The sequence below is a fragment of the Pelodiscus sinensis genome, chromosome 1 (genome assembly GCF_049634645.1).
Source record: "Pelodiscus sinensis isolate JC-2024 chromosome 1, ASM4963464v1, whole genome shotgun sequence".
NCBI classification, from domain to species: Eukaryota; Metazoa; Chordata; order Testudines; family Trionychidae; genus Pelodiscus; species Pelodiscus sinensis.
Genome location: NC_134711.1, coordinates 287,389,184 through 287,415,200, shown reverse-complemented (window position 1 = coordinate 287,415,200; position 26,017 = coordinate 287,389,184). Strand labels below are relative to the sequence as shown.

The following is a 26,017-nucleotide window of genomic DNA, read 5'->3' as shown; positions in this document are numbered from 1 at the left end:
GCCTCCAAGGCACACACCGGCTCCATTTCTGGCCCCAGCTGGCCTCCACTGCCTTCCTCCAGCTGTGCTGCTGGCTCTGGCTGGACACCTCATACCCGGGACTCCCAGCTGCACTGCTGGGCCCCCTTGCCATGGCGCTCCCTGCATTGTCTGAGCCCCCTGCCGCAGATCCCGTATACCTCTTTTTTTGAGGCATATGGGATCTTGCGCAAAAGGTTTTTTTTGCGCAAACGGCCCCGTCTACACGGCTTGTTTTTGCGCAAAAACCTCTTGCGCACAAAGCATCAGCAGAGATATGCAAATGACAGTACAACAAATGCAAATGAGCACTTCATCAGCATACTCTGCCAATGAATACCTAAAGTGTAGACGTAGCCTCCGTGTGTCACTTTCTTTGAGATTTTTGGACAAAATGCTGCTAAGTAAAATATCCAATTCACATTATTAGACTGCAAATAAATGTTGCTCACCCCAGTTTCATTATTGAGGCTGTGCCACACTACAAAACGGCCATTTTTTCCAGCTGAAAACAGACTATTGCCATGAACCATCTCATTATTTAGCTAACAAAATGGGAAATGCCAGCAATAAATGGGTTCGAGTGTAAGAGTGACTAAGTATTGATAAATGGATGTGGTACCCCGAGGGAACTTCTATTTGTAATAAAGTGCGTCTCATAAACAGAGCTGGCTTTGTGCTACAGTCCTGCAAAACAAAGCGGAGTTGCTCTCTCCCAAATTAGCTGTAAATGAGACTGACACCCTGTCACACAAATAGAGATCCCCTCGGGGCTGCACTTACATTAGCGATTGAGAATGTAGAAATGCTGACTTCAAGGAAGCTTTTTAATCCATGGTTCAAGTTTAAAATGGGACCTGAAGATTGAGGGAAACTTTCATGTACAGAAAATAAAAACCACAAAATTTCCTTTTGCGAGCTAGTAATCACTTTTCACAAGTGAAAAGAAGAATTGCTCTGTCCCATCTCTCCTCCTTTTGCCACCTGATCCTACAGCAAGTGATTTTCATGACATTCATAACTTTCAGAGAATGTCATCATGAAGCACGGCATTATGGCAGGACCCAGAAGAAAATGAAACTGGGCTAGAAGAAGAAAAAAACCCACCCCCTTTCTAGCCAAATACATAGCGCCTGCTCTGAAGATGTGTTGGATCTAGTGACTTCCACAGGAGAGCGGATGCTTGGTGCCTCTCAAGATGACTTCAGTGCTGGTTAGTGTTTTGGGAATTGTGGGAAGCCACCGGAGGAAGAAGGAGGATGGAGGAGAGGCAGCCAGAGAAGAAAGCACAAGAGAGGAGATAATCTTTGGAAGCACAGAGTCACATTATGGAAATGGTGACAGAAACACAACCATCATCTTCTTCCTCTTCCCAGCCACAAATGGGACTACCCATGCATTCCAGCCTCAAACAATTTCTGCAACACTTATTCCACTTTCCAAAATTGCTGCATCCTCCCCATCCTGGAATCTTAGAACTGCTTCCCACCAGTGTGGCATGGAAAGGGACAAGAACTTTCACCTCCCTCTGACCCATCAGCTCCAAGCAAGCAGTAGAACTGACATTTTATGTGCCATTTTTGTTGGAGCTTGCACAACCCCAAAAGTGTTTTGCATGATTGTTTTCCTAATAAAAATCCTGTTCTGTGATTACATGTGCCTGCATAAAAAGCTGGGAACAGAGTTCAATATGTGATTCATTTTATTACAGCCATGAATGCCAGATGTCAGTTTAAGCAGATTAGAATAAGGCCAAATAATAACATTTAACAGAAGCACCATGGTATTTACATTTTGCTCCTCTTCCTACTCCTGATATCAAGGATATGTATGAGTGAAACACTGAATTACCCCTTGCTCACCCGGACCATTACTAGACCAGGGCATACCATGAGTGGAGAAAAATGCCTAGCCTCATCTTATGTGTTCTTCCAAACAACAGAGAGCACAATACAAGCAGCCATCACTGTGGGTCCGAACTCCAAATCGGTGCCATTTTGTTTCAACAGGAAATGCTATTTCCTCTTCAGTCTCCCAAACATTCACTGTCAGTGTCACATCACCAAAGTGGTACTAAAGTTGCTTTTTGTTGACATCCTCCTAGTGTGGATATGGCTGCATTAGCCAGAGCAGGCTGGGCTGCCAAGAATCACAGCTGGTGTAGATATATATTTTCTGCTGTATTGGGGGAACAGAATCCCTGGCCGCTTCTTCCCTCACAGGATGGCATTCTTTAATATCCTGGCACTGTGAATCTTGTTAGGTCAGCTGACATTTGTAACCATAGAGCATCATCTGTGATCCACCAGAGTTGGGTAAGAGTTGTGGTTGTAGAGCTCCATGGCTTGATTGTGAGGGAAAATTGGGACGGGCATACTGTCAATAGCCCCTGCACAATTGTTACAGTGCTTGTGTGTCTCTTTAAGACAGACTCATAAACTGCAAACCCAAGCACTGCTGGAAGGACCAGACAGCAGGGCGTTTACAGATTATGAAGCAGGCTGCTGGAGCTCTGCTAATAACACATCCTTGCATGCATGCCTTTGTGTAGGTGTTTGTGTGTGGATTTACTTCCCGCAAGACTATACATTATGTAACTAATCAGCAAAGAAACACCAGCTGGCTGTTTTAATTTACACATAATTCTACCATGTCACCAAATAATATCTTCACATGATCATGACTCTACTACTATTCAGTGCTTTATTCATTCAATATTAACTAATCATCTCACCTAAATTATTACTATCCATATTTTACATTTGACTAAAGCACAGAAAGGTAAAGAGACTCACCAACAGCTGCAAAACAAGTCAGTGGCAAAACTAGAATTAAAATAAAAAAAACCTCCTAACTCCAAAAGCACTTCTGTGCTTTTTCCTATAAAGCTTTACAGTTCAGACATACATATGTCATTTAAATTTGTTCCTTTCTTTAAATCAGAGGGCCTTTATTTTTATGCTTTACTAACTAGCCCATTTTTTTTGTTGCTCCTATAATCTACTTTGTATTTTTTTCATTATAAACAGCAATGCAACAAATGCATTAAATGAAAAACAGAGTATATTGATTTGTTTTTAGTTAAAAACTAATGTGCCATATATAACATAGGTGTACAGGATGCATGAAATATGTATACTACTTTTATAAAAGCAATGAAGGAATAATTAAACTAGATACATCATAGCCACCTTTTCAAACCACTTGAACTGTGATGTTATGCACATAAAATGCTGATAGTCTTTCTGGCAAACTTTTAATAAAATCATTTGGTTTGCACTTTAAATGCCTGGCATATTTCAGCCCTGGAGGTAAATTAATCTCAGTGGGATTGCTGAGTAATTAAGAAAAAAAGTGTCTCTAATGGCCTTGCTACAGGGGGGGAAATATCACGAAGTTATTCAGCTGATGGTCCAACTGCCTTGCATTTTAAAAAAATTGCAACCCCCCAAAACATTTTGCTATTATATTACATGGCATTCACTGGATTTCAAATAACTAAGTATGTCAGTGTTACTCGTATCATGATTTTATGAATTTCCATTTCAAATGTAAAATATAAATTCTCGGATTAACTCTCTTGCTGTCCACAAAGCCCAAGAGTGATGACCTACAGAATGCAGGTCACAACTCATCTGTTTCATCAGTTTTTTTGTGAATTGAGGTCAATAGCTGGATGGGGATATCTCAACGGCAGTGGGTAACCATGATGACCAGTTTCTTGTAGCCAGTCGTTGCCAATAGATATTGATGGGTTTAATTTATTTTAAGATGGGCCCAGATATTATCATGATGGGCTTCATATATATTATTAAAGTATTTTATAAAACTGTCTGTATCTGGTAGTTTACTAGACACAGGTTGATCAGATACGGTGGGGATGAGCCTATATAGATAGATGTAATCTAAATAGATAACCAGGAAAAAACAAACCAACCTACATGAATTACAGCATGGTTGACTGCTTTGTGTGATAATATCAGTGTCATTTTAAACCTAGCCGGTACTGAAGTACTCACTCCCGTGGCTTCACCAGTCTGGGATCTACTCTACTAAATTAGGGAGATTAAAGCTAGTTTGGGTTTGTCGTCTTTAACTGCAATCACACCCTGACTGCAGTATAGACATATATCTCTTTTAGCAGCGAAAAATAGGGTATTTCACACCAAGATGGCTCTCTCAAGTTATTTACCTTGATTTAAAATCCTAGTAGACACAGTAGTTTTTACCTTATTGTAGCTAGTTGATAAACCTCACATAGGGGGCACAGTGTTGACCTCAACATCAAGGCAAAAACTAGAGTACCATGACTCCATTAGGATTTTAACTTGAGATAGCTATCTTGATGTAAAAATACACCTCGTTTAGCAGTGAAGACATAGCCTGTAGCAATACAATGCCAGAGCATTCAATAAAGGTCTGGATATTCTAGGACCAACATGATCATATCACAGAGATAAAATGAGTCACACTTTCCAGAGCAGTCAGTCATTGCTGGGAGCACAGACCTTTGATTAAGAGATTAACAGCAAATTAGAACTATCTTCCCCTTAAATCACTATTTTGAACTACTCCAGCTATGGTTGGGCAAAAAGAGGATTGGTGGTTCATTTTACAATCATGTATTTAAAAAACTGTCAAGCGCTTGAGACAGAAGCTCCTTTTTTGCTGGTGGGCTACGTCTAGACTGGCCCCAAATTCCGGAAAAGGGATGCAAAGCAGGTAAGTCAGAATAGGGAAATCCGCGGGGGATTTAAATATCCCCCGCGGATTTAAATAAACATGTCCGCCGCTTTTTTTCCGGCTTGGGGAAAAGCCGGAAAAAAAGCGTCTAGACTGGCGCGATCCTCCGGAATAAAGCCCCTTGAAAGTAGGAATAAGAGATCCTCTGGAAAAGGGCTTTATTCCGGAGGATCGTGCCAGTCTAGACACTTTTTTTCCAGCTTTTCCCCAAGCCGGAAAAAAAGCGGCGGACATGTTTATTTAAATCCGCGGGGGATATTTAAATCCCCCGCGGATTTCCCTATGCTGACTTACCTGCTTTGCATCCCTTTTCCGGAATTTGGGGCCAGTCTAGACGTAGCCGTGGAGTATACCAAAATACATTAGTTATATTTCAAAAGAGAGAAAGAAAAGCAACAGAGTCTTTGTTTAAAACTAACAAAAGTAAGTTTTTCTTTACACAGTGCACAGTCAACCTGTGGAACTCCTTGCCAGAGGACATTGTGAAGACCAGGACTTTAACAAGGTTCAAAAAAGAAATAAATTAATGGAGGTTAGGTTCATCAATAGCCAGAATGGGTAGGAATGGTGTCTCTGCCCTCTGTTTGTCAGAGACTGGAAATGGATGACAGGAGAGGGATCACGTGCTGATTGCCTGTTCAGTTCACTCCCTCTGGGGCATCTGGCATTGGCCACTGTTGGAAGACAGGATACTGGGCTAGATGGACCTTTATTTTCTTATGTTCTTTATTTCCCATAGTCCTGCTCCAGACAAAGGTTCTATCATGTCATCCATATTAAACAGATCCCCTCATTGAAAGCCAGGCCATAATATTTGCATTAAGTGATCATTCTTATGGTATCACTTGTAACATGTGTGGGGAAAATCCAATAACTCCAATTGTGTCTAAAGGGGGGACTGTGCAGGAAATCAAAACTCTCTAAAAGAAAACTGCTGTAAGGGTTAAAAAGTTTTCCAGACCTCTCTCCCTGTAACAGAGAGAAATCAAATTAACTCTAATCAAGACCCTTACAATGCCTCCTATCTCAAGTTCAGGGATACTCCTAGTCTGTCACAATTTTGTCATGTAAACCCTTATCTTTGTCACAGTTTGCCTTGTAGACTCCTCCACTCAAGTTCTCATGTGGCTTTGTGTACTGTAAAATCTTACTTCTAGCACTCCTGGGGTGAACAGAAGTCTCAGAGTACTTCTGCTGAGACTTTGATATGTTAAAGAAAACAATCAACAACTGAACTGTCTAAGCATTCTGTATATAGGATCCCTGAATCTGTCTGTCAGGGCTGCTTCACTCTTGGTGTGACAGCCTGCATGCATGCATCATAAAGTTTTCTCTTCTAGGTTTCTCTCCTGCCTCACTGATTTGATTTGATTTGATCTCCAGCCTCGAACCCTTCTGGGGGCTCTGTGCCCCAGGGGAGCGAGATTTCCCCCTCACATGCTATATTTTGACTATATCAGGGCTAGCTTTTGAAAGCCTTACATTGGTGAGCAGATACCTTCATAAATAGTTCCACTGAGTTACATGCTCAACAAGGTGAGTAAAGATTATATCCCTTAGGTATTATGTGAGTGAAAACAAGGGGCTTATAACCCAGGTTTGCAACACTGAACATGCTCTTTTCTACTAATCAAAGCTGTGAAAAGCTTAAGGTGCTAACATAACACAGTCACTGTCCAACAATAAACAGTTAAGTCTGGGATTGCTATTCAGAGACCTCAGCCTGCCTACCACGGCAAACACACCATTCAAAATCCTTTTAACCTTTTATTAAAGACCCAGGAAAGAAAAACAAAACAAAACAAAACAAAACTGGCTAACGTGTTTGAAATGTGAAGTCTTAAGTAAGGCGTTCTCTTTTTCCCTTTCCCTGTAGCTGGAGAAAGTTCTAGAGGGGAAAACCCTTTTGTCTGACGGTCTCTGAGATGAAGTCAAAGATAGCAATAATCATACTTTTAGGGGAAAAGAGAAGTTAGTTGAGATAAGGAGGAGCTATTTTTGCAGCTGCTGCTAGAGGTTCAATCCCATTTCATCTCAAGGGGAGCTGCACAGGTGCACCCGGGAGCTCTTAAAGTGGTGCCTTGTAGTTCATTTTTTGGGTGGAAAAAGGGGCCATGCCACATGGATAAGGCAGAAATGCAGCTAACAGTTACAAATCAGAAGTGATGAGGAACAAGCAATTGAGGAATTTGGGGTCAAAATAATATCATTTCATGCCTAATTAGCTCCATTCTGATTTAATCTACACCATATTTATGCTAGTTCAACTCCATTGACTTCAGTGGACTGAGTCCTGGTCCACATTGTACAACTGAGGTCAGAATCAGGTTCTGTGTGTTCGATGTTCCAGGGGAATATAAGCTGAATCAGAGGAGCATGAATTTCTTGAAGGAGAAAGGGGATTAGACAGGAAAATGTGACTTGATTACAAGCGGTCTTTCCTTGTGGACAAGAATCACCTTTGTGTTGTTTCTGGTATTGCTGCAATTAACTTGAATTTGCTGGAGGATTTATCATTTGAAAAATATCAGGGGCTGCCAAGCTGTGCCTATGGAGGGGAAAGAGAACAATCTGTCACCTGGTACAGCTCTGGCTGGTTGGCAGCGTCTGGTAATACAGTCAGACGCAGTAATTATAAACACAACACTTCGATCAATGATGCCAACGATCCAAGAGCTTGAGAGACGTTTATTAATTAAGCTTCGACCGCACCCCCGCGAAGTAGGTATCGTTAGGTCCATTTTGCAAATGGGTGAATGAAGACCCAGGAAGGTCAAATGACTTATGCAAGTTTGGCACCAGAGATTAGAACCTAGGAGTCCTGATCGTAATATGATCTAGAGAGCTCTTCCTATGCAGAATAAATGCCAAGGGAGGCACGTTTCTTCCTTCAACGCTAGTGGGCCAGCTGGATCCACAAGGCAGTTTTGCCATCAAGACACGTCAAGTGGTGTTTGCATCAGTGACCTTTCTGGGGCTTCTGCCAAGGAGCCTTTCTAGCAGAGCTTCCCTGCGGGCTGTGCTGTATCAGTGCAAGGGCCATCCTTGCTCTCCCTGGCCACGGCAGCCCATTCAGCAGCTGTGCGCACTGGCTGGGTTGGCCACTTGGCAGAACAGGGGTTGCAGACACCTTGCACTGCTGGAATCCCCCAACCTGCTGGAATTTCTGCCATCCATTGGGATTCACCCACCAAAGCTGGTGTTTTGGGTGGCTCAGGTGTTTTGACCCAAGTAAGTGAAGAACAAGGAGGAACACAGCTCAGAACAGAGCTGTCTTGGACTCAGAAATGTCATTGTGTGCACCCTACATAGCAGTGGTGTGCAACCTTTTTCTCAGAGCGACCCCCGGGAAAATTTTGATTGAGAAAAAAAAAAGTGTCCCCTTTAAATGCAGCTCTGCTCGCCTGCTGCTCCCCCCATCCTGGGGAAAAAATGTGCCAAGAAAAAAATGACAGCTGGCCCAGTGCTGCGACACCACTCCCCCACCCCGCCCCAGACAACAGACCCCAAGGGGGTCATGACCCACGGATTGCACACCGCTGCTCCATAGCATAAAGCAGCATACTCATATCCCACAGGTACTTCCTTCCTACATAAGAACGGCCATACTGGGTCAGACCATAGGTCCATTTAGCCCAGTATCCTGTCTTCTAACAGTGGCCAATGCCAGATGCCCCAGAGGGAGTGAACGGAAGAGGGAATCATCAAGCAATTTCTCTCCTGGCATCCATTTCCTGCTTCTGACAAACAGAGGCTAGGGACACCATTCCTACCCATCCTGGCTAATAGCCATTGATAGACCAAGCCTTCATATATTTGTTTAATTCTTTCTTGAACCCTGTTAAAGTCCTGGTCTTCACAACTTACTCTGGCAAGGAGTTCCACAGGTTGATTATGCACTGTGTGAAGAAATACTTCCTTTTGTTTGTTTTAAACCTGCTACCTATTAATTTTTTACATTCGTAAACTGAAGCAGGAAGCTCAGAGGTGCCAGGGCTATGAACTGTCAAGAGTTGAGGTTCTGGAGCTCAGCCCTGGCACAAATTGAGCCCGGGGTATGTGCTGTGCCACTGGCTTGTGCTGTGCCATTATCAGGACTCGCTTGACTCTTAAAGTCATGCACTGACCCTCAAGGGGTAATGGTTCCTCCACCCACTGCCATACTGACAAAAAGCCTACAGTCAACATGGGGTGGTCTTAATGCTTGCTCAGTGAGATTACAAGTCAGCACTGGAAATAAGAGCTCTGAACCAAAATTATATGGTGACACAGTCCTGTCTCCAGTTTGCAATGCTGGCTGCTATATATGGAGGTTAAGTATAGCACTCAGAACCACGTGCCAGAGTGTGAACAAAAGGAGAGGCAGCCTTTCAAAATGAGGCATGCTGTCAATCGAAATAACTCGGCCCCTAAAACCTCTTAAAAATGAGAGGGATGTCTCATTCCACGCGCTGCAGCTCATGCAGAAACACCCCGTTTCTGGGGTACTTACTTTTCCTCTGACACAAGGTGAGATGTGCTATTAGGTTACATTAGCTTTCTGAGCTGATGCAGCCCAATGCAGCATGACTCACAGGTGGGCACTATATTACACTGACAATTTAACCAGGCAGTTACCACAACGAGGAAATCACGGCGGTTACTTTACCTAATAACAGCATGAAAGTGTGATGTGTCTTTATCAAGCCATCGTGTTGCTCCTCTGCATTAAAGGAGTCTCTCTCTCTGATGTAACATTCACAGATAGAAGTAGTATGAGCTATTGCCATAAACTGAACTGTTAATAAACCAGCAGAGGGTCATAAAGAATGTAGCAGTTTGATGGGAACAAATTAAGAAGATGGAGGTAACCTCTTTCCTTGGGCACCAGCCATCCCTCAAGGAGAAATGCAGAATTTCCCTTTTGACCCAGTGGCTAGAATACTCCTTACTAATAATAATCACATTGGAGACGTGTCTTTTTTAATCCCTTATAGCATTAATGTCCTTCTGTGCCAGAGGGAGATGTATGTTTCTGCTGAATGAAGGTTAACAAGAAAAGTCCTGTTCAGCAGGTCTGTGCTGAGTTGTGCAGGCAGCCACTTTGACTTTAACCATGTGACTGAGGAGAGAGCCGTGGGTCTAATTAATGGACAGTACGTAAGGAAGGGTTAGTTGCATGTTGATGAGAGAGCCTGTATTCCTGAATGGTGTAGGGGATGTTGTTGAAAGTCTGCAGTGGTAAAAACTGCCTACAAGGAAGGTGACTTACATAGCATATCCGTGGAGAAGGAATTCTTTAGTATTTGCATGATCATAGCAGCAGGAAGCATGAGGCAGGACTTACATAGCATATCAGTGGAGAAGGAATTCTTTAGTATTTGCATGATCATAGCAGCAGGAAGCATGAGGCAGGACGTCACTGTGCTAAACACAGACCAAAAAGACCGTCCTCCCACCAAAGAGCTAGTAATCTAAGCAAGACACAACAGATACAGACAGAGGGACTGGGGAGTAAAAGGAAACCGCAAAACAATGTGGTCACCATGCTAGGCTGCGGTCTTAGCACAGTAGCAGCCTAGCCTTTGTCAATGTTTGTGTAGGTGTCACAACAAAGGGAAGTTGTAGGGGGGGTTCTGGAGCAGTACATGACAGTCCTCATTCACCGGGGCAGTTGGTAGGGAAGCATCACCTAGTGGTGAGGGGTGTGGCCCTGTGACTGGCAAGGGGATATTGGTTGGGGAACGTGGCCCCTCCTGCTCAACTGGGCTCCAATCCAAGGCCTGCTGAGGACTATCAGTGATCTGACAACCAGAAGCGCTTACAGTTGTGCTCTCTCGACCTTCCTACTGCCTGCCTGCAGTTGTCCCAGTGTTGGCGTCTGGGTTAAAGCAGCGGGAAGGCAGTGCACTCACCACAAGGCACCCCTTGGTGGCTGTGCGTAGCCTGATAGCAATTGCCTCCTGCTCTGCCATGGCATAGCCCTGTCCCAGGGCCAGGTCAGTTCTCAGGCTTTCCCCTGCTGGGGAAGGCAAAACAAACAAAGGGGATCAACAAAACCTGGAGCTCACATGAGAGGGAGAGGGGAATGCTTCTCTCTCAGGTGTTGGCTGTGGCAGGTTCTCCGTTACCCCAGGGAGGGACCTTGGGGAAGTTGTTTATAGGGACAGATTCTGCCTTTCCTTCAGCTCTTCTTGGCTGGATCTGCAGCAGGATGCAGGTTTGCTCTCCTCCCTGATCTGTCAGCAGCAGGGCTGATAGCCACAGGGCAAGGTGGGGTCTCAAGTGGAAGGGGCAGGGCTGAGGGCAGTGAGCCCTTAAGCACTGCCCAGACCACAGCATGCCCCTCCTAGCCCTCAAAGCTGCATGGAGTGTCCAGAGAGACACTTCAGCAGCAATTCAAAGGGACCCTTTTGAATTGCTGGGCCTTGCAGTAATTGCTCCCGTCCCCTCCCACTGTCAGCAGACATGTCTGTCAGCCAGTAAGCCACACCTCTGCCTTTTAACTCCTCCTCCAGTTACTGCATTCACTGCAAGTGATGGCAAGGCTGGGGTAGCTGAACCCAGAGCAGTTCCTTAACCCCTGGTTGCCCAGTGTCTACAGGGAGCTTTCTTCAGGCATGAGGGGCTGCATGGGAGAAAGCATTAAGGTGTTTATTTGAAAATATAACAAGTGTGCCGACTGCAGGTGGAAGTCAACCTTATTAAAATGAATGAGAGATTATAGGTTTGATAGTGATAGGCTCTGAAGAGCGCTGAAAGGGAAGACAAGTAGCACACATTTGATAGGCTAGAGAAAAAGGATCGAGTGGAAGGATTCAAAGAGAATAGTGACATGGTCAAAGTCATAGGTTAGGAAAAAGATCCCAACAGCAGCATTCTGAATGGCTGAAACTGGGGCAAGACTGCATTTGTTAAGGCCAAAGAAAAGGATAGTACAAAAAACTTAATATGCAGTAGGTTTAAAACAAACAAAGGACGTATTTCTTCACACACAATCTCCTTGTGGAACTCCTTGCCAGAGGATGTTGTGAAGGCCAAGGCTATCACAGGGTTCAAAAAAAGAACTAGATAAGTTCATGGATAACATGCAATGTTCCCTCTAATCTTCTCCTTCCTTGTGTGGATTTTTTCTTTCCATGTGCACGATACATTTTTATGTGCCCCGAGTCATTTGCAAATATGCACCATCATTAGAAACAAAAATGCCTAGCTGTGGGCACTCTGTACAGCTTACAGAGACACTGAAGATAGGTCCATCAATGGCTATTAGCTAGGATGGGCAGGGCTAGTCTCCCTAGCCTCTGTTTGCCTGAAGCTGGAAATGGGTGACAGGAGATGGATCACTTGATGGTAACTTGTTCTGTTCATTCCCTCAGGGGCATCTGGCATTGGCCACTGTCGGAAGACAGGATACTAGGTTAGATGGAACTTTGGTCTGACCCAATATGGCTGTTCTTATGATACGAAAAGCTGTATTTTAGTGATGTTTTATAGAAAGAATTAGGAAGATTTAGATGTAGCCTCAATGTGAGGAGAGACAGCTGGGTTGAAGATGACTAATGTAGAAACAATGTAGGTGCTGTTACATGATTTGGACACTAGACAGCTCTAGGTTGCAACCAAAAGCTTCATCAAGACAGGAGCAGGCAGAGCACAGCTGGAAGAGACCCAAGAAGATCCAAGAAGAGAATGGAATGTTTCATAAATATGCCATAGGCATGGTAGCTTAACTTACGTATGTTGTGTGTGGGGCTCAGGCTGGTATGATTCTAATTGGATTGCACAATCCATGAGAAACATTTGCTGAGTTTGGTATGGCTACAGGCACGCATTCACATTGACAGGCAGCAAGGAGCTGTCCAGAGGTAAGATCTGAGCAGAAAAGGTCCAGCTGCATGGTTCCCACACCAGATGAATTAAAAGAAGACAGGCGCACAGAAAAACACAAAGATTGTGGAATATCACAGCAGTTTTGAATTCCCATCGACACAAGCACAGCTAATTCCAAGACTGTCAATCAGCAACATTGCAGTCCCTTACTGGCAGTCCACAACTTCACTTCTCTAAGAACCCACTTCAGACAGTAGAAATAGTGTCATTACTGGAGTAACTCTGGCATAAAACTAGAGTAAAGAGTGGGAACTGGGCCCCATATTTTTAGAGACTGACAGTGAAAAATTATTTTAACAGTAGATCCTCAGAATGTACTTGGATACAATGTTGTTCCTTTTAAAGTGCTCTTTAAACTCTTTACGGCAGCAGCACTGAAATGCAGCCACTTCTGAAAAAGAGATTGGCACTTGGGCAGATCCCAAGGATTTACTTCTGCTTCCCTTACATCGGTGGGTCTCATTCTATTCTCCTTTCCACAAGTACATACTTAAATTGTCAGATGTTTGACTTAGAACTGCACAAGATTGTGATTACACCGTTAGCAGGATAGAAAATGAATAGGTCACATATTTAGTGGATGTAAGCTGGCTAATGGGTAGTAATTATTAATGGGGAATCATCAAGTGTAGATGGTTTTGAGCAACTGGTTCTCAACACAACACTTTTCAATATCATTATCCATGGTCTGAAAAAAATATAAAACCACTGCTAATAAAGTTGGAAGAGAGAAATATTAGAGCAGTAAATAATGATGGGGACAGGTCACTGCTACAGAGCAATCTGAATTACTCAATAAACTGGGTGCAAACAAACAACACATATTTGAATACAGCCAAAGACAAACTCATACGTTTGGGAACAAAGCATTTAGACTATATTTAAAGGCTGAGAGACTTTACTGAAGAAAGCAGCAACTCTGAAAAGAGCTTGGGTCCAGGGTGGAGCCAGCTAAAAAATGGATAAACAACTCCCCATTTCACAGCATTACATTTTCCCTCATATCTGTAAAAATTTTCCATGACATTTTGACTTGATATTATTACTAACATTTTATCTAAATCATTTTCCAAATTGTTATGGGTATTTTTTTTGTTTGCTGAAAACTGGGCTTTTTAGAAATGAAAAATGCTGCCTTATTAAAATACCTGAGTAAACATTTCCATAAAATTGCAATAAAATTAATTAAAATGAGGAGAATTTAATGAAAAATGGAAGATTTGAAACATTAATAATTTTTCACAATAAGTTAAAGAAAAATGAGTTCTTTTTAGAAAAATAAATTCTACGTGGAAAAATATTGACTAATTTTTGTCATGGTAGACAGTCAAATGACCATAATGTCTCCCTGTGATGCTATGACCAAAACAACCAACATGCTATGTGTACACACATTATCAGGGAAATACACCTTGTAGGCAGGTGATTTGATTTCATAGAATCATAGGGTTGGAGGAGACCTTAGGAGGTCGTCGAGTCCAGGCCCCTGCCCAAGCAGGACCAATCCCAACTAAATCAACCCAGCCAGGGCATTGTTGACAGTTAAAAACCTTTAGGGATGGAGATTCCACCATTTCCCTAGGTGACCCATTCCAGTGCTTCACCACCTTCCTAGTGAAATAGTTTTTCCTAATATCCAGCCTAGACCTCCCCCACTGTAAAATGAGACCATTGCTCCTTGTTCTGCCATCCATCACTACTGAGAACAGCCTCTCTCCATCCTCTTTCGAGCCCCCCCCCCCTTTCAGGAAGTTGAATTTCTGTGTGCAGAATGGGTGATGCCACATTTCTCGTATCCACGTTTAAAAAAAAAAGTTGGAGAACTGGAGAGGATGCACAGAGGAACTACTGGTACAAGGAAAGGTCTGAAACGATGCTTCCCAATGAGTTTCTAAAGGAGATTGGTGTATTTAATTGATTAAAGAGAATGTCAGACTACGACTCAATCATGGTCTATAACTACCTACATGGGGAGAAAATATCTGACATGACAGGGTTCTTTAATCTAGCTGACAAAGGCATAATGAGATCCACAAGCTGGAAGCTGAAGGCAGGCAAGTAGCTGGAAACTAGAAATAATTTTTAATGGTGTGGGAAAATAATCGCTGGGACAATTAACCAAGAATTGTGGTAGATGGTCTAACATTTAAAGTCTTTAAACCAAGATTTTTAAAAAATAAATGCTCTAATTCAGTGCTTTTCAACCAGAGGTATGTGCACCCTTGGAGTTTCACAGAGGTCTTCTAGAGGGTGCATCAACTTATCAAGGTATTTACCTAGTTTTACAACAGGCTACATAAAAAAAGAGACAGCAAAGTCAGTACAAACCAAAATTGTATGACTTGTTAATAACATGTTTATACTGACTGCTCTCTATACCAGTGTCTCTCAAACTTTTTGACTCGTGACCAACCTGGTTCAATGAAAACCTTTCCCTGGACCACCAGTTACTAATTGAAACTCACCGTTAATTACATAATTATGCCCAACCCATTTTGCTAGTGCTGCAGCCAGGGAATATGATTTAATTTAAATTATTAAACAGATTCAGCGTTTTAACTTTCTCATGTTAGTTTATCAAACTTCATTTTAAATATTAATTTACATCTAACCCAAAAGCTTTCAATCTTTTCTTTATTTATGGCAGGGGTTGAGGGCCAATGACCCACAGAAAAATCTGTTTGGAACCATACAAGTGAAAAACAAAAAAACTCCTCCAAAAACCCCCAAACCTCGCTGTTGTGGTCCCCAACTAAGACACCTCACTCCTCTGGTGCTCCAGCCCTACTGGGTGAGGGAAAGGGACAGGGAGGACTGAGGTTCAGGGCTTCCTATTGGCCAGATTTACTTTTCTGGGGTTCTGGAGTTAGTGGGTTTTGTGGACCCCCCTTAGGCTCTGGGGTGGGGGCAAAAATGAGGGGTTCAGTATGTGGGACAGGGCTGCCAGTGAGTGGGATAGGAATGGGGACGCAGTATCTGGGTGGAAGATGGGGACGCAGTATCTGGGTACAGAAGGGGGGGGGAGGGTGTGAGGCCTGGGTGGGAAGCAGAGTGCAGAAGCAGCTGGGAGTAGGGTGTCTGGACAGTAGGGAGGGAACAAGAGCAAGGGAAAGTGCAGTGTGTGGCCAGGAAGGAGGGAGCAGGAGCAAGAGAAGATGCAGGAGCAGGCTGGGAGTAGGTATCTGGCCGGGGGAAGGTGTAGGAGCAATGGAGGTTGCAGGAGGGGGTTTGGGGTAGGATGTCTGGCTGGGAGGGGGGGGGGAAGAGAGTGCAGGAGTGGGCTAGAGGTAGGGTGTCAGGCCAGGAGGGAGGGTGTCAGGCCTAGAGGGAGAGTGCAGGAGCAAGGGAAGTGTGTAGGAGCAAGCTGGGGATGCGGGGTGCTGGCAGAGGGAGGGGGTGCGTTAGAAGTATTGGCGTGCAGAGGTCTGGGCATAAGGGAGGGTGCTTACCTGGCTTCACGCCCCCTTGCTCCCAAGCATGGCATCCCATAGCTCCCATTGGCTGGCCAATGGGAGAGGCAGGGAAAGCTCCAGACAGCACATCACTGCGATACCGATACGGTTCCTCCAGCGGGTTGGGGAAGGGGGAAGCTCAGCCCCCTTCTCCGTCCCCTGCAGTGGGGAGCCTGCACTGCTGCTCCAGCCTCACAGTTGCCATACAGTACTCAGAGGGCACGGGAGGCAGGGGAGGTGAAGAAAGCCCCAACTTTCCCATCAGACCCGGCTCTCAGAGAGAGACAGAGCAAGTGGCCCTACATGCCGCTGCTCTCTCTCTACCCCCTCCCCCCACTGAAGCCACTTGCTCTGTCTTTCTGCGTAAGTCAGGTTTGGCAGGGAAGGTTGGGGCTTTCTGCACCTCCACCCCTGCCAGGGGGAAGGTCTCCCGCTGCGTGGGGGGAAAGGGGGGCTGGCTGAGTTCAAACTGCAGACCACCTGAAAGGTGGCCAGGAACCAGTAATCGTCTGTGGACCACCCTTTGCGAACCACTGCTCTACACTCTACACTGGAATCTAAGTACACATTCCAATTGATTTATTTTATAATTATATGGTAAAAATGAAAAAGTCTGCATTTTTTTTTTTACTAATAGTGTGCTGCAAAACGTTTGTATTTTATGTCTGATTTTATATGCAAGTAGTTTTAATTGCTGTGAAACTTGGGGGTACACAAGACAAATCAGACTTCTGAAAGGGGTACAGTAGTCTGGAAGGGTTGAGCACCACTGCTCAAATTCAGCAATAAATTATTTGGATTGATGCAGTAATTACTGAGTGCTAATAAATATCTATGGCATGCAGAAGATCACAATATATGGCCATAATGGTCCATCTGGATTTAATATCTATGGACCTGATTCTCCTCTCCCTTACACTGCTTTTACACTTCATTGGGTTCAGTGGCATTACTTCTGATTTACTGCTGAGAGTGAGCGGAAAAATCAGGCTTTACCCCTGACAAGAATGTGAACAGATTCTGCATGTACAGATTGGTGCACCGTAAATGGGGAGAGTGACATTTCTGACTAAGGACATAGGTACAAATCCTCATACTCATAAAATCTGCCACAAACTCTTCAAACTCCAGATATAGGACCAAAGATTGCATTCCAAAGTCACGGGCATGAATCCATCCTTGCAAAAAGCTGAGTAAAACCTGCCAAGTTTAGGCATTTGAAGCCTGCAGACTAGTTCACTGATTAAGCTATCTCTTCCCTTATTAGTTTATTGCTACTTTTTTAAGTTTGCACTGCTTGAAAAGTGACTGTTTCTATAACTGGTGTCTTCCAAATTACCTGGTGAATGAACACATGAAGTCTCTTGCCAGGCAGAAAATGGATGAACGGCTTGGCTCAGGCAGTGATGTTGCAATGTATTAGAACTAGTGTCAGGTGAAAGAACAAATTAGTAGCTATAAAGATCAGCACAAGGGATCATTCCCTCGAGCAGAATGTAGAATACTCCAGGCTGTACCCACAAGAGAGTGGCAGCATAGCTGCTTGAGCTGTGTATTTCAAAATACTATGAATGTACAATACTTGGGCCACAGGTCATATGGGGATGTCCTATATCAAGCAGCTTTGCATGAGGCCTTACAGGGGGTCAGTAAGAGGGTCGTGAAAACAGGCTAATAAGCTGCCTGAGTAGATACTAATAAAGCACTGCATCCTTCAGGCAGTGTCTGCCTCATCCTTCCTCAGGATCCAGGTTCTTGCAAATATTGTCTAAAAAACATTAAATTCCCTTCCACTAAACAGAATCCAATCTCATTTACATGGGAGTAAATCTAGATTAGCTGATGTGAGTTCAACGGAGTTAACACAGATTTGCATAGGCGTCAATGAGAACAGAATTTGGACCAATTTACTGACAGCTTGTCACCTTTCAGAAGTGACCCGTAAAGAGGTGGAAAGGAGGAAGAGAAGGCAGAATTTAAAAAGGCCATCCCACAGGAGTCTAGTAAAAAAAAAAAAAAAATCAAAGTGAAACCTTTCAATTTAACATTTTGCAATCTTTTTTCCTCATGCCTGGACACCTGCAGTTCCCAAATAGAGTCTCAATTTCACCTCAGCAACTCCAGCTAAAAACAAAGCAGGCAAAATGGATATCTAGCCTCAGGAGCTTAGCCACCAAAGTGATGAGTGTGTTAGCAGTAACTAGATAGCTCCAGGGTCCTGGCCTCCTTGCAGCCTCACCTCATGGCTGCTAAAACCCTGACTTCTCACCCACTTTGTTCTCTGCCCTTTTTTTTGCGTAATTTATATGAACACTTTGCCTCTATAAAAAATGTAGTACTTGTGAGATACAGGCAGTCCCCGACTTACGCAGATCCGACTTATGTCGGATCCGCACTTACGAACGGGGCTTTTCTCGCCCCGGAGCTCACGGGCGGCGGGTCGCCACCCGTGTCCTCAGGGGCGAGAAAAGCTACTCCCGGTCTCCCTGGTCTGCTGGGGGGGACCAGCAAAGCTGCTGGACCCCCCCCCCCCCAGCAGACCAGGGACACCCGAGCAAAGCCGCCGCCTGGGCGGCTTTACGAGCAAAGCCGCCCAGGTGGTGGCTTTGCTCGGGTGTCCCTGGTCTGCTGGGGGGGGGGTCCAGCGGCTTTGCTGGAACCCCCCCAGCAGACCAGGGAGACAGGAGCAAAGCCACACGGGCGGCGGGGTCCCTCCACCTGTGCGGCTTTGCTCGGGTCTCCCTGGTGTGCTGGGGAGGACTCCCCCCAGCACCCCAGGGAGACAGGAGCAAAGCTACACGGGCGGCGGGGTCCCTCCACCTGTGCGGCTTTGCTCGGGTCTCCCTTGTCTGCTGGGGGGGGGCAGCTAGTGCACCCCCCCCCCAGCAGACCAGGCTTTTGTTGCAGGACGCCTCGGGTAGAGCAGCTGGGGTGCTGCCAGGTTGGTCCTGTGGGAACCTACCGGGCAGCGCCCCAGCTGTTCTGTCCCAGGCTCCAGATTCAGTAGCTGTTGAAACTGATCAGGCTGATTCCAGGAAGCTGGGGGCAGAGCAATTCTGCCTCTGGCTTCCTGTAGTCAGCCCCTGGTCAGTTTCAGTGGCAGCAGCTGAATCTGGAGCCAGTTCCGACTTACATACAAATTCAACTTAAGAACAAACCTATAGTCCCTATCTTGTACGTAACCTGGGGACTGCCTGTAGTTTAAAAATATCAATGCAGCTCGAGTTCTAGGAACTTAGGGTCCCATGCTGGTACAAGCAAGTGCAGGAAGTGATGACTGAACTTCCTGCCTGGAAGGTCCAATGTTCCGAGCTTGAGATCCTCACAAATATCCTGACACTTGTAGGCCATACAAATTGGGGGTGATGTGGAATCCTCTGCAGAAACAAGTCTTGGACCTGATTCACCTCTGCCTGGCATCTTGGCAGTCACATGCATGCAGTGATAGTACTTGACACCACCTGCATTCATTGTGCACAGGTATAAGTGACTACACAATGGACCACAGCAGTGGAGAAGCAGTGGACTCCCCAGGGGGCTCCATCTCTCCACAGAGCTCTTGGTCAGCATGTACTTCACTCTACTCAGCATGGAAACGTCAGACACAGTACCTCACATTAGAGTTTCCATCTGCCTCTGATGGCATCAGACTCTGAGACCTGCGGGATTCCTACAGTTGCAGTGCCTGAGCCATCCCTGTCAAATTGGATGGCAGGAGAGGATTCTCGTGAGGATCACCTGTTGTGTTCCCTCCCTCTGGGGCATCTGACATTAGCCACCATCGGCAGACAGGCTACTGGGCTAGATGGACCTTTGGTCTGACTCAGTACGGCCATTCTTTCCTACGATGTCACCACTTGTTTTCTCCTTCAGACAATGGACAGAGTTGTTGACAAATTAACAAGTGTTTGCAGCTTGCATGTTAATTTCAGGAGCAAATCATAAGGGGAGGGGAAATAGAGGTCCAGTGAAGACACCAGAAAAATGTTAACCCTTCCTATACAGACCTGCTGTGCTTTTTGTATGGTTAACCCTGTACTCACATTAGGTCCATTCAGTAACATCATCATGCAAAGTATTATGCAATTATAAACAAACATTCTGCCCTGACGTCACTGGGGCTGAAGTCATTTACCAGATGCAGACTGCACTGAGGATCTAGCCTAAGGTCAGATTATGTGGCATTAAATTATTTTTGGATTTAGTACTAGTGAATTATAAAAACATAGGATTAATTGGACTGATTGAGAACACCTAGTCTTTGTCCACACTGCGCGTTTTTGCTGGAAGAGGCAATGCGAATGAAGTGCTGATTAGCATTTTGTTGCACTTCATTTGCATAGTCTATTCCAAAGCGGTTTTGTGCAAGAGATTTTTCCGCAAAAATAAGCAGTGTGGCCATGTCCGTTTTGCACAAAAACTGCTTTTTGCGCAAAATGCTAATCAGCGCTTCATTTGCATTGCCTCTTCTGGCAAAAACCTGGAGTGTAGACATAACCCTAGGCTGTGTCTAGACTGGCAAGTTTTCCAGAAAATCAGCCGCTTTTCCAGAAAAACTTGCCAGCTGTCTACACTGGCCGCTTGAATTTCCGGAAAAGCACTGACGATCTCACGTAAGATTGTCAGTGATTTTCCGGAAATACTATGCTGCTCCCGTTAGGGCAAAAGTCTTTTTCCGAAAGACTTTTGCGCAAAAGGGCCAGTGTAGACAGCACAGTACTGTTTTCCGCAAAAAAGCCCCGATCGCGAAAATGGCGATCGGGGCTTTTTTGCGGAAAAGCGCATCTAGATTGGCCATGGATGCTTTTCCACAAAAAGTGCTTTTGCGGAAAAGCATCCTGCCAATCTAGACGCGCTTTTCCGAAAATGCTTTTAACGGAAAATTTTTCCGTTAAAAGCATTTCCGGAAAATCATGCCAGTGTAGACATAGCCCTAGTGTCTGGTCTAGAGTTTTCTCTCACACACACTGGTATGAATAGAGTGTTATGAAGTTACACCACTGTAAAACCTATGCGAATGAGAGGAGAATTAGGCCATATACTGTATACACAATAGAAATAAAAGGTATGGAAATTAAAGTATTTATGCTTTATAATTTATAGTTAGGTCCAATTCTGGAAAAGGCTACTGATAAACATGATTACAAATAATGATCACAAGATACCTTCAGTAGTGTTCACACTCTTGCAAGTCATTTTCTGCAAACATACCACACCGGTGAATAGTTATCTGGAAAATTACTTGTGGAACATGAAAAACTCATGAAAATGTCAGTATATTGTCCTCTTGAAATATCTTTTGATTGTCCACTCAGAACCAGAGTTAGTCATCAAGGCATTTTGGAAAATCCCACAGTGCCACTCTTTACAACTTTAGGCACCTAAATACATTTTTAAATCTGGTCTTTACTGTTTATAAAAATTTCAGCCATCCAATACGGAAACAGAAATAATTCCAAGTGACTTAAGTGATAAATCACACTTCACAAGTGATGAACAACATTCATTAGTACAAGACATTATTTGTAAAATATGTGCTTCAACAACTCCTAGGTTGAAATATGTTCACATAAAGTGTGTGAACAATTTCAAATAGAAAATAAATTAAAAAAAAAACCATGATAGTCTGTAGATAATTCATGAAGAGAATTTCCTCATATAAATTCATTATAATATTTGCTCAGTTCTACAAGCTTACTTGAAAAATATTCTCAATAGACTGCAAGAAATATCTTTTCTTTTAATTTTAAAGCAAACTTTTTGTTCCCATTTTTCTCTTGATATCACCTAGTGTACCAGAATTTCACAATAACCCACACATTTATCTATTCAAGGTTTTTTGCAAAGATTCTCTGCAGTCTGGCAGAGAGAGTATTGATTTAGGAACTAGCAGTTGTGACAATTCAGTCACAGATTGGAGCTGGCTCGGTATGTGGGCTTGTCTGTCCTGAGCAGAATTCTGATCCAAGCTGGTCTCACATTTAAAAAAAAAAAAAAACCAACAACAACAGAGAGCTACTTTTATCTGTTACGCTCCGAAGGGAAAAGGATTACAAAGGCTAAATAAGCCATCTGACTACTTAACCAGCAATCCTAAATAGCACCCTGATAGGAAGTACTGGCAGCGAGCTAATTAAATTAGCCCTCTTTGATTTATTAACAAGCAGAGCAACATAGTACTCAGGATTGTCCCACAAAACGAACGAGCATTCTGAACCACACATTTGCTATGGAATTTCCACCTCAGTAAAACCCTATCACTTGACTCAAGTTTAACAAATCTTGATGGCTTCGGGCAATGTCCCTTACTCACCAAAGCACAGCTATATTGGCAATAATATAGGAAAGCATCAATTTGCTTCCATGATCTTAATCCCATTTTAATGTGTAGGACAATATAGTGGTTAATTAGCAATTTGCTGCCCACCAATATGCAAATGAATAACAAGTAAAAGCCTTCTGCATCTGTGATTATTCTGTTGATTTACAAGCCACTTTTCCTTCAGTGTTGGTTTCTCTGTGTGGGTGCATTCATGCATCATGTATTTCATTATTTTTAGAAGCATGCTCTGTGCCTTTTTGTGCTCGCCTAGATCCAGCATCCAGGAATTATTACGTTTTGGATACCATGGGCTTGACACTCAGCTAATGTAAATCAGAACAGCTCCATTGACTTTAATGGAACTGTGCCAATTTACGCTCGCTGAAGAGCTGGTCTTAAGATATGTTAGGGTACTTGGAATTTCTTTGCTGAAAAGTAGTTGACAATAAGATTCAGAAAATGTCAGAGAGGTATAAATCCTAATTGCAGCTTACACACACACACACACACACACACACACACATGCTTATTTATATACACAGATCTGCTTCTGCTTAATCCCTAGAAGAAACTGTAATACTCTCCTAATATTTGGGTTTTTTTCTTCCAAGCTGCTTTTGTAGGTAAAACACAAAGTATACTTCACCCATTTGGCTACTTTCTTGCAGTTTTACTGGTGATTTTTAAAAATGTTTTACATTAACCTTGGTAGTAGAGAACTCTTGTGTTAAATTAAGTCAATTAATAAATGGAGACATTAAACAATCAATTTTGTCTGCATATCTCCACAGCATTATGTATGGCTGGCTGTAATCACAAGATAAATGCAATGTGCTGATGTATGGTAATGTTCAATAATGCATTCTCCACCAGGCTCAATTCATCAGGGAGTTTTTGTGAGGGGGGGGCAGCATTTGTTATTGGCTGTCTCTGGACCTCAAGGATAACATTCCAGTCCTTTTGATTGGCTGACCCACTGCTGCAAGATTCTAACCGTCTTATTTTGATGATGAATATGAAGGCATGCTAAGCTGTGCAGGAGTGTAGTTCTCACAGGCTGCACTCCTTCCCCAGTCTCAAGGACTGACAGTCTCCTTCCTTGCTTTCCTCACCAAACAACAACAACAACAAAAAAGTTGTGATGCTTTTCTTCACCCAGTGCTTTGGGGCTGTATTAGATCTTATTCACCTTAGGTTTCAACATTACAAGGCTAAGAGGGTTTTTTCAGCTGCTGGGCAACTTGTCTGTGTTGTAAACCCAACACACAACCTAAAGGTGAGTTAAAAATATGTTTCTATTCCAGTCTTTTATGCTACTCAGTTGTTTCTCCATAGGCTGTCAAATGATATTCTGGCACAATCGGACAGATTGTTGTTAACACATTACTAGCTAAGAGACTGTTTCATATGGTCTTACTGTTTGGTTTACTTTAAAGCTAAAAGCAAGCAATCAGTGGTTACAGGAAATACTGTGAAGTCGTTGCATCTTCCTCTTGAATCTACCCTCCCTCCCCTTCTTTTTGTATCAAGTGTCTGAAAGGCAAATGTTAGGCAAAATTATTGAAAAAGTTAATGAAAATCTGTTTTCTTTTTAGGAACATTTCTAACACAAATCCAGGAAATCCTTACATACTGTTTAATACCTAAGGGTTACATGATGCTGATTACCTAGCTAAAGAGAGTGTGTGTGTGTGGTGGGGGACGAGGGGACGGGGAAGGGTGTTCTTTGAGTGTTTTGTCTATTTATTCTAAGGGAATTTGAACAATTTCATCCAGCATATAAAGTCCCTCTAGTTATTGGCAAGGTGAACATATTTTAGTCATGAGTTTATATTTGCCTTAATAATGCAAAACCATTTATAGTCACCATAAAAATAACCCTATATCCCCTGAATAAGTTTCTAGATTTCCACTAACAATGTGGCAGTAGCTGAGTCTATGCCAAAACCCAGTGGTTTTGATCTCATCTAGAAAAGACCCAAGTATCTAGTTAGGCAAACAGACTTTGGGGAGTCTTTAAATGGTTTTTATGGTAACAAATTAGCAATTTTATCAATGCCCTTCTTGGTTTGCTGAAGGTCCATCAACCTCACTTGAATAGAATGTCCTATTCCAGCCACGCACTCACCTCATCTAAAACCACAGATGGATTCTTTAAGTGGACAACTCTTTGGCTTTCCCAAAGTCTGTGTCGGGAACTCCAAAGGAACCTCTTCCCAGCATGAAGCTTTAGGGGATCCTTTGAGAGAACAGATTTTTCCTCAGAACTCAGGGCCAATGGGAGTAAGGCACCTAAATGCCTTTAAAACACCACTGGTTAGTGCCACAATGATCTTGTTTGTCATTATTCCAGGAAGTAACACTCACAAAGTACAGTCTGCTAGGGAGGCTATTTACGGTGTTGGACAACACTAACTGAGGATGTCATATTCCTAGAGGGTATGTTTCTAAGCATGCTGAGAGCATGTTGGGCGCTCTCAGCAGTGTGGATAAAGCAGAGCAGGCATTTCAGGGGCAGCAAAGGGAATACTTAGAGACTATCCCACGTCTAGACTCATCACTCACAAAGTGATCCCCCCACTCCAACACACCAATACAACCTATTTAAAAAAAACCACAAACCATTATCTTTAGGTATGATGTGACTGGTCAGAATAGGTAGGAACTATGTAGAAAGAAATATGCAGACTCTGTAAGTGGATGGAAGATAGTTTAACCAAAGGGATAATTCTATCCTAGCTCCTTTGATGCTTCTCAGTAGCAGGAGACCATAAAATCCTTCTGCTTATAACAAGAAGCACAAAATGGGTGTCCTAGGTTATTGCCAATTCAAGAATGGTGGTGCCTAGACAGGTGCCACTCCAGCAGGATGTGGAAGTGCCCACTGAAAGCAGTGGAAGTTCAGGGTGTTCAGCACTGTGGCAGATTGCTCTTATTAACTGCGAGCCCAATTTCTCTCCGTTTGGAGCTGCAGTCTGTACATTCCAAAGCTTTGAGACAATTTGGGACTTTTTCTCTTCTTTATCCCCAGAAATAAATATTGTCTCACGATTTGAGTTCATAATTGCTGAGGCCTTCAGGGGCTTGATCCAAAGCCCATTGCCATCAGGATTCTTTCTGTTGACTTCTCTGGGCTTTGAATTGGGCAATACATACAGCAGTCCCATTGAAGCAAATGAGGGTTTCAGATGTGATGGAACAGCAGGATTGAACCCATAAAGATTTCTTCAATGGGAGCAGCTCCTATGGCAGGTTTGCAGGATCAGGCCCACTGAGCATGTTTCCCTGCATGAGTTATAACACTAGAGGGATCCGAGAGTGGTCAAGGAAAAAACCCAGTGACTTATACAGTGAAGTGTGCTACAACATTATGAAGGTACAAATGAGGTAACTATTACTTGAAACTTGACACAGAGCACTATAATGGTGAACTATTTTCAAAGATTTCCGTATTTAGTGGTAATAATAATATTAATAATAAATAATAATAATAAAAACAACTCTTAAAGGCTAGCATCTATACACTATAAGCAAACTGGGACTCTCAGTGCTAGGAACTATACAAATATGTAACACATTACATAAATTATTAACTTTAGAAATAACTTGT

The 26,017-nt window shown here is 43.4% G+C and overlaps 1 protein-coding gene and 1 long non-coding RNA gene across 2 annotated transcripts in view; one reads left to right on the top strand and one right to left on the bottom strand.

Moving 5' to 3' along the window:
• Positions 1-26,017, bottom strand: part of LOC142826492 (uncharacterized) — a 98,899-nt gene that overhangs the window by 32,794 nt on the left and 40,088 nt on the right. The window lies entirely within an intron of this gene.
• Positions 23,450-26,017, top strand: part of SIAH3 (siah E3 ubiquitin protein ligase family member 3) — a 75,193-nt gene continuing 72,625 nt past the window's right edge. Inside the window, exon 1 of the mRNA XM_014570945.3 lies at positions 23,450-23,683. Within this exon, the coding sequence (XP_014426431.2) occupies positions 23,549-23,683 (135 nt within the window). The 5' untranslated portion in view covers positions 23,450-23,548. The remainder of the gene's footprint in view (positions 23,684-26,017) is intronic.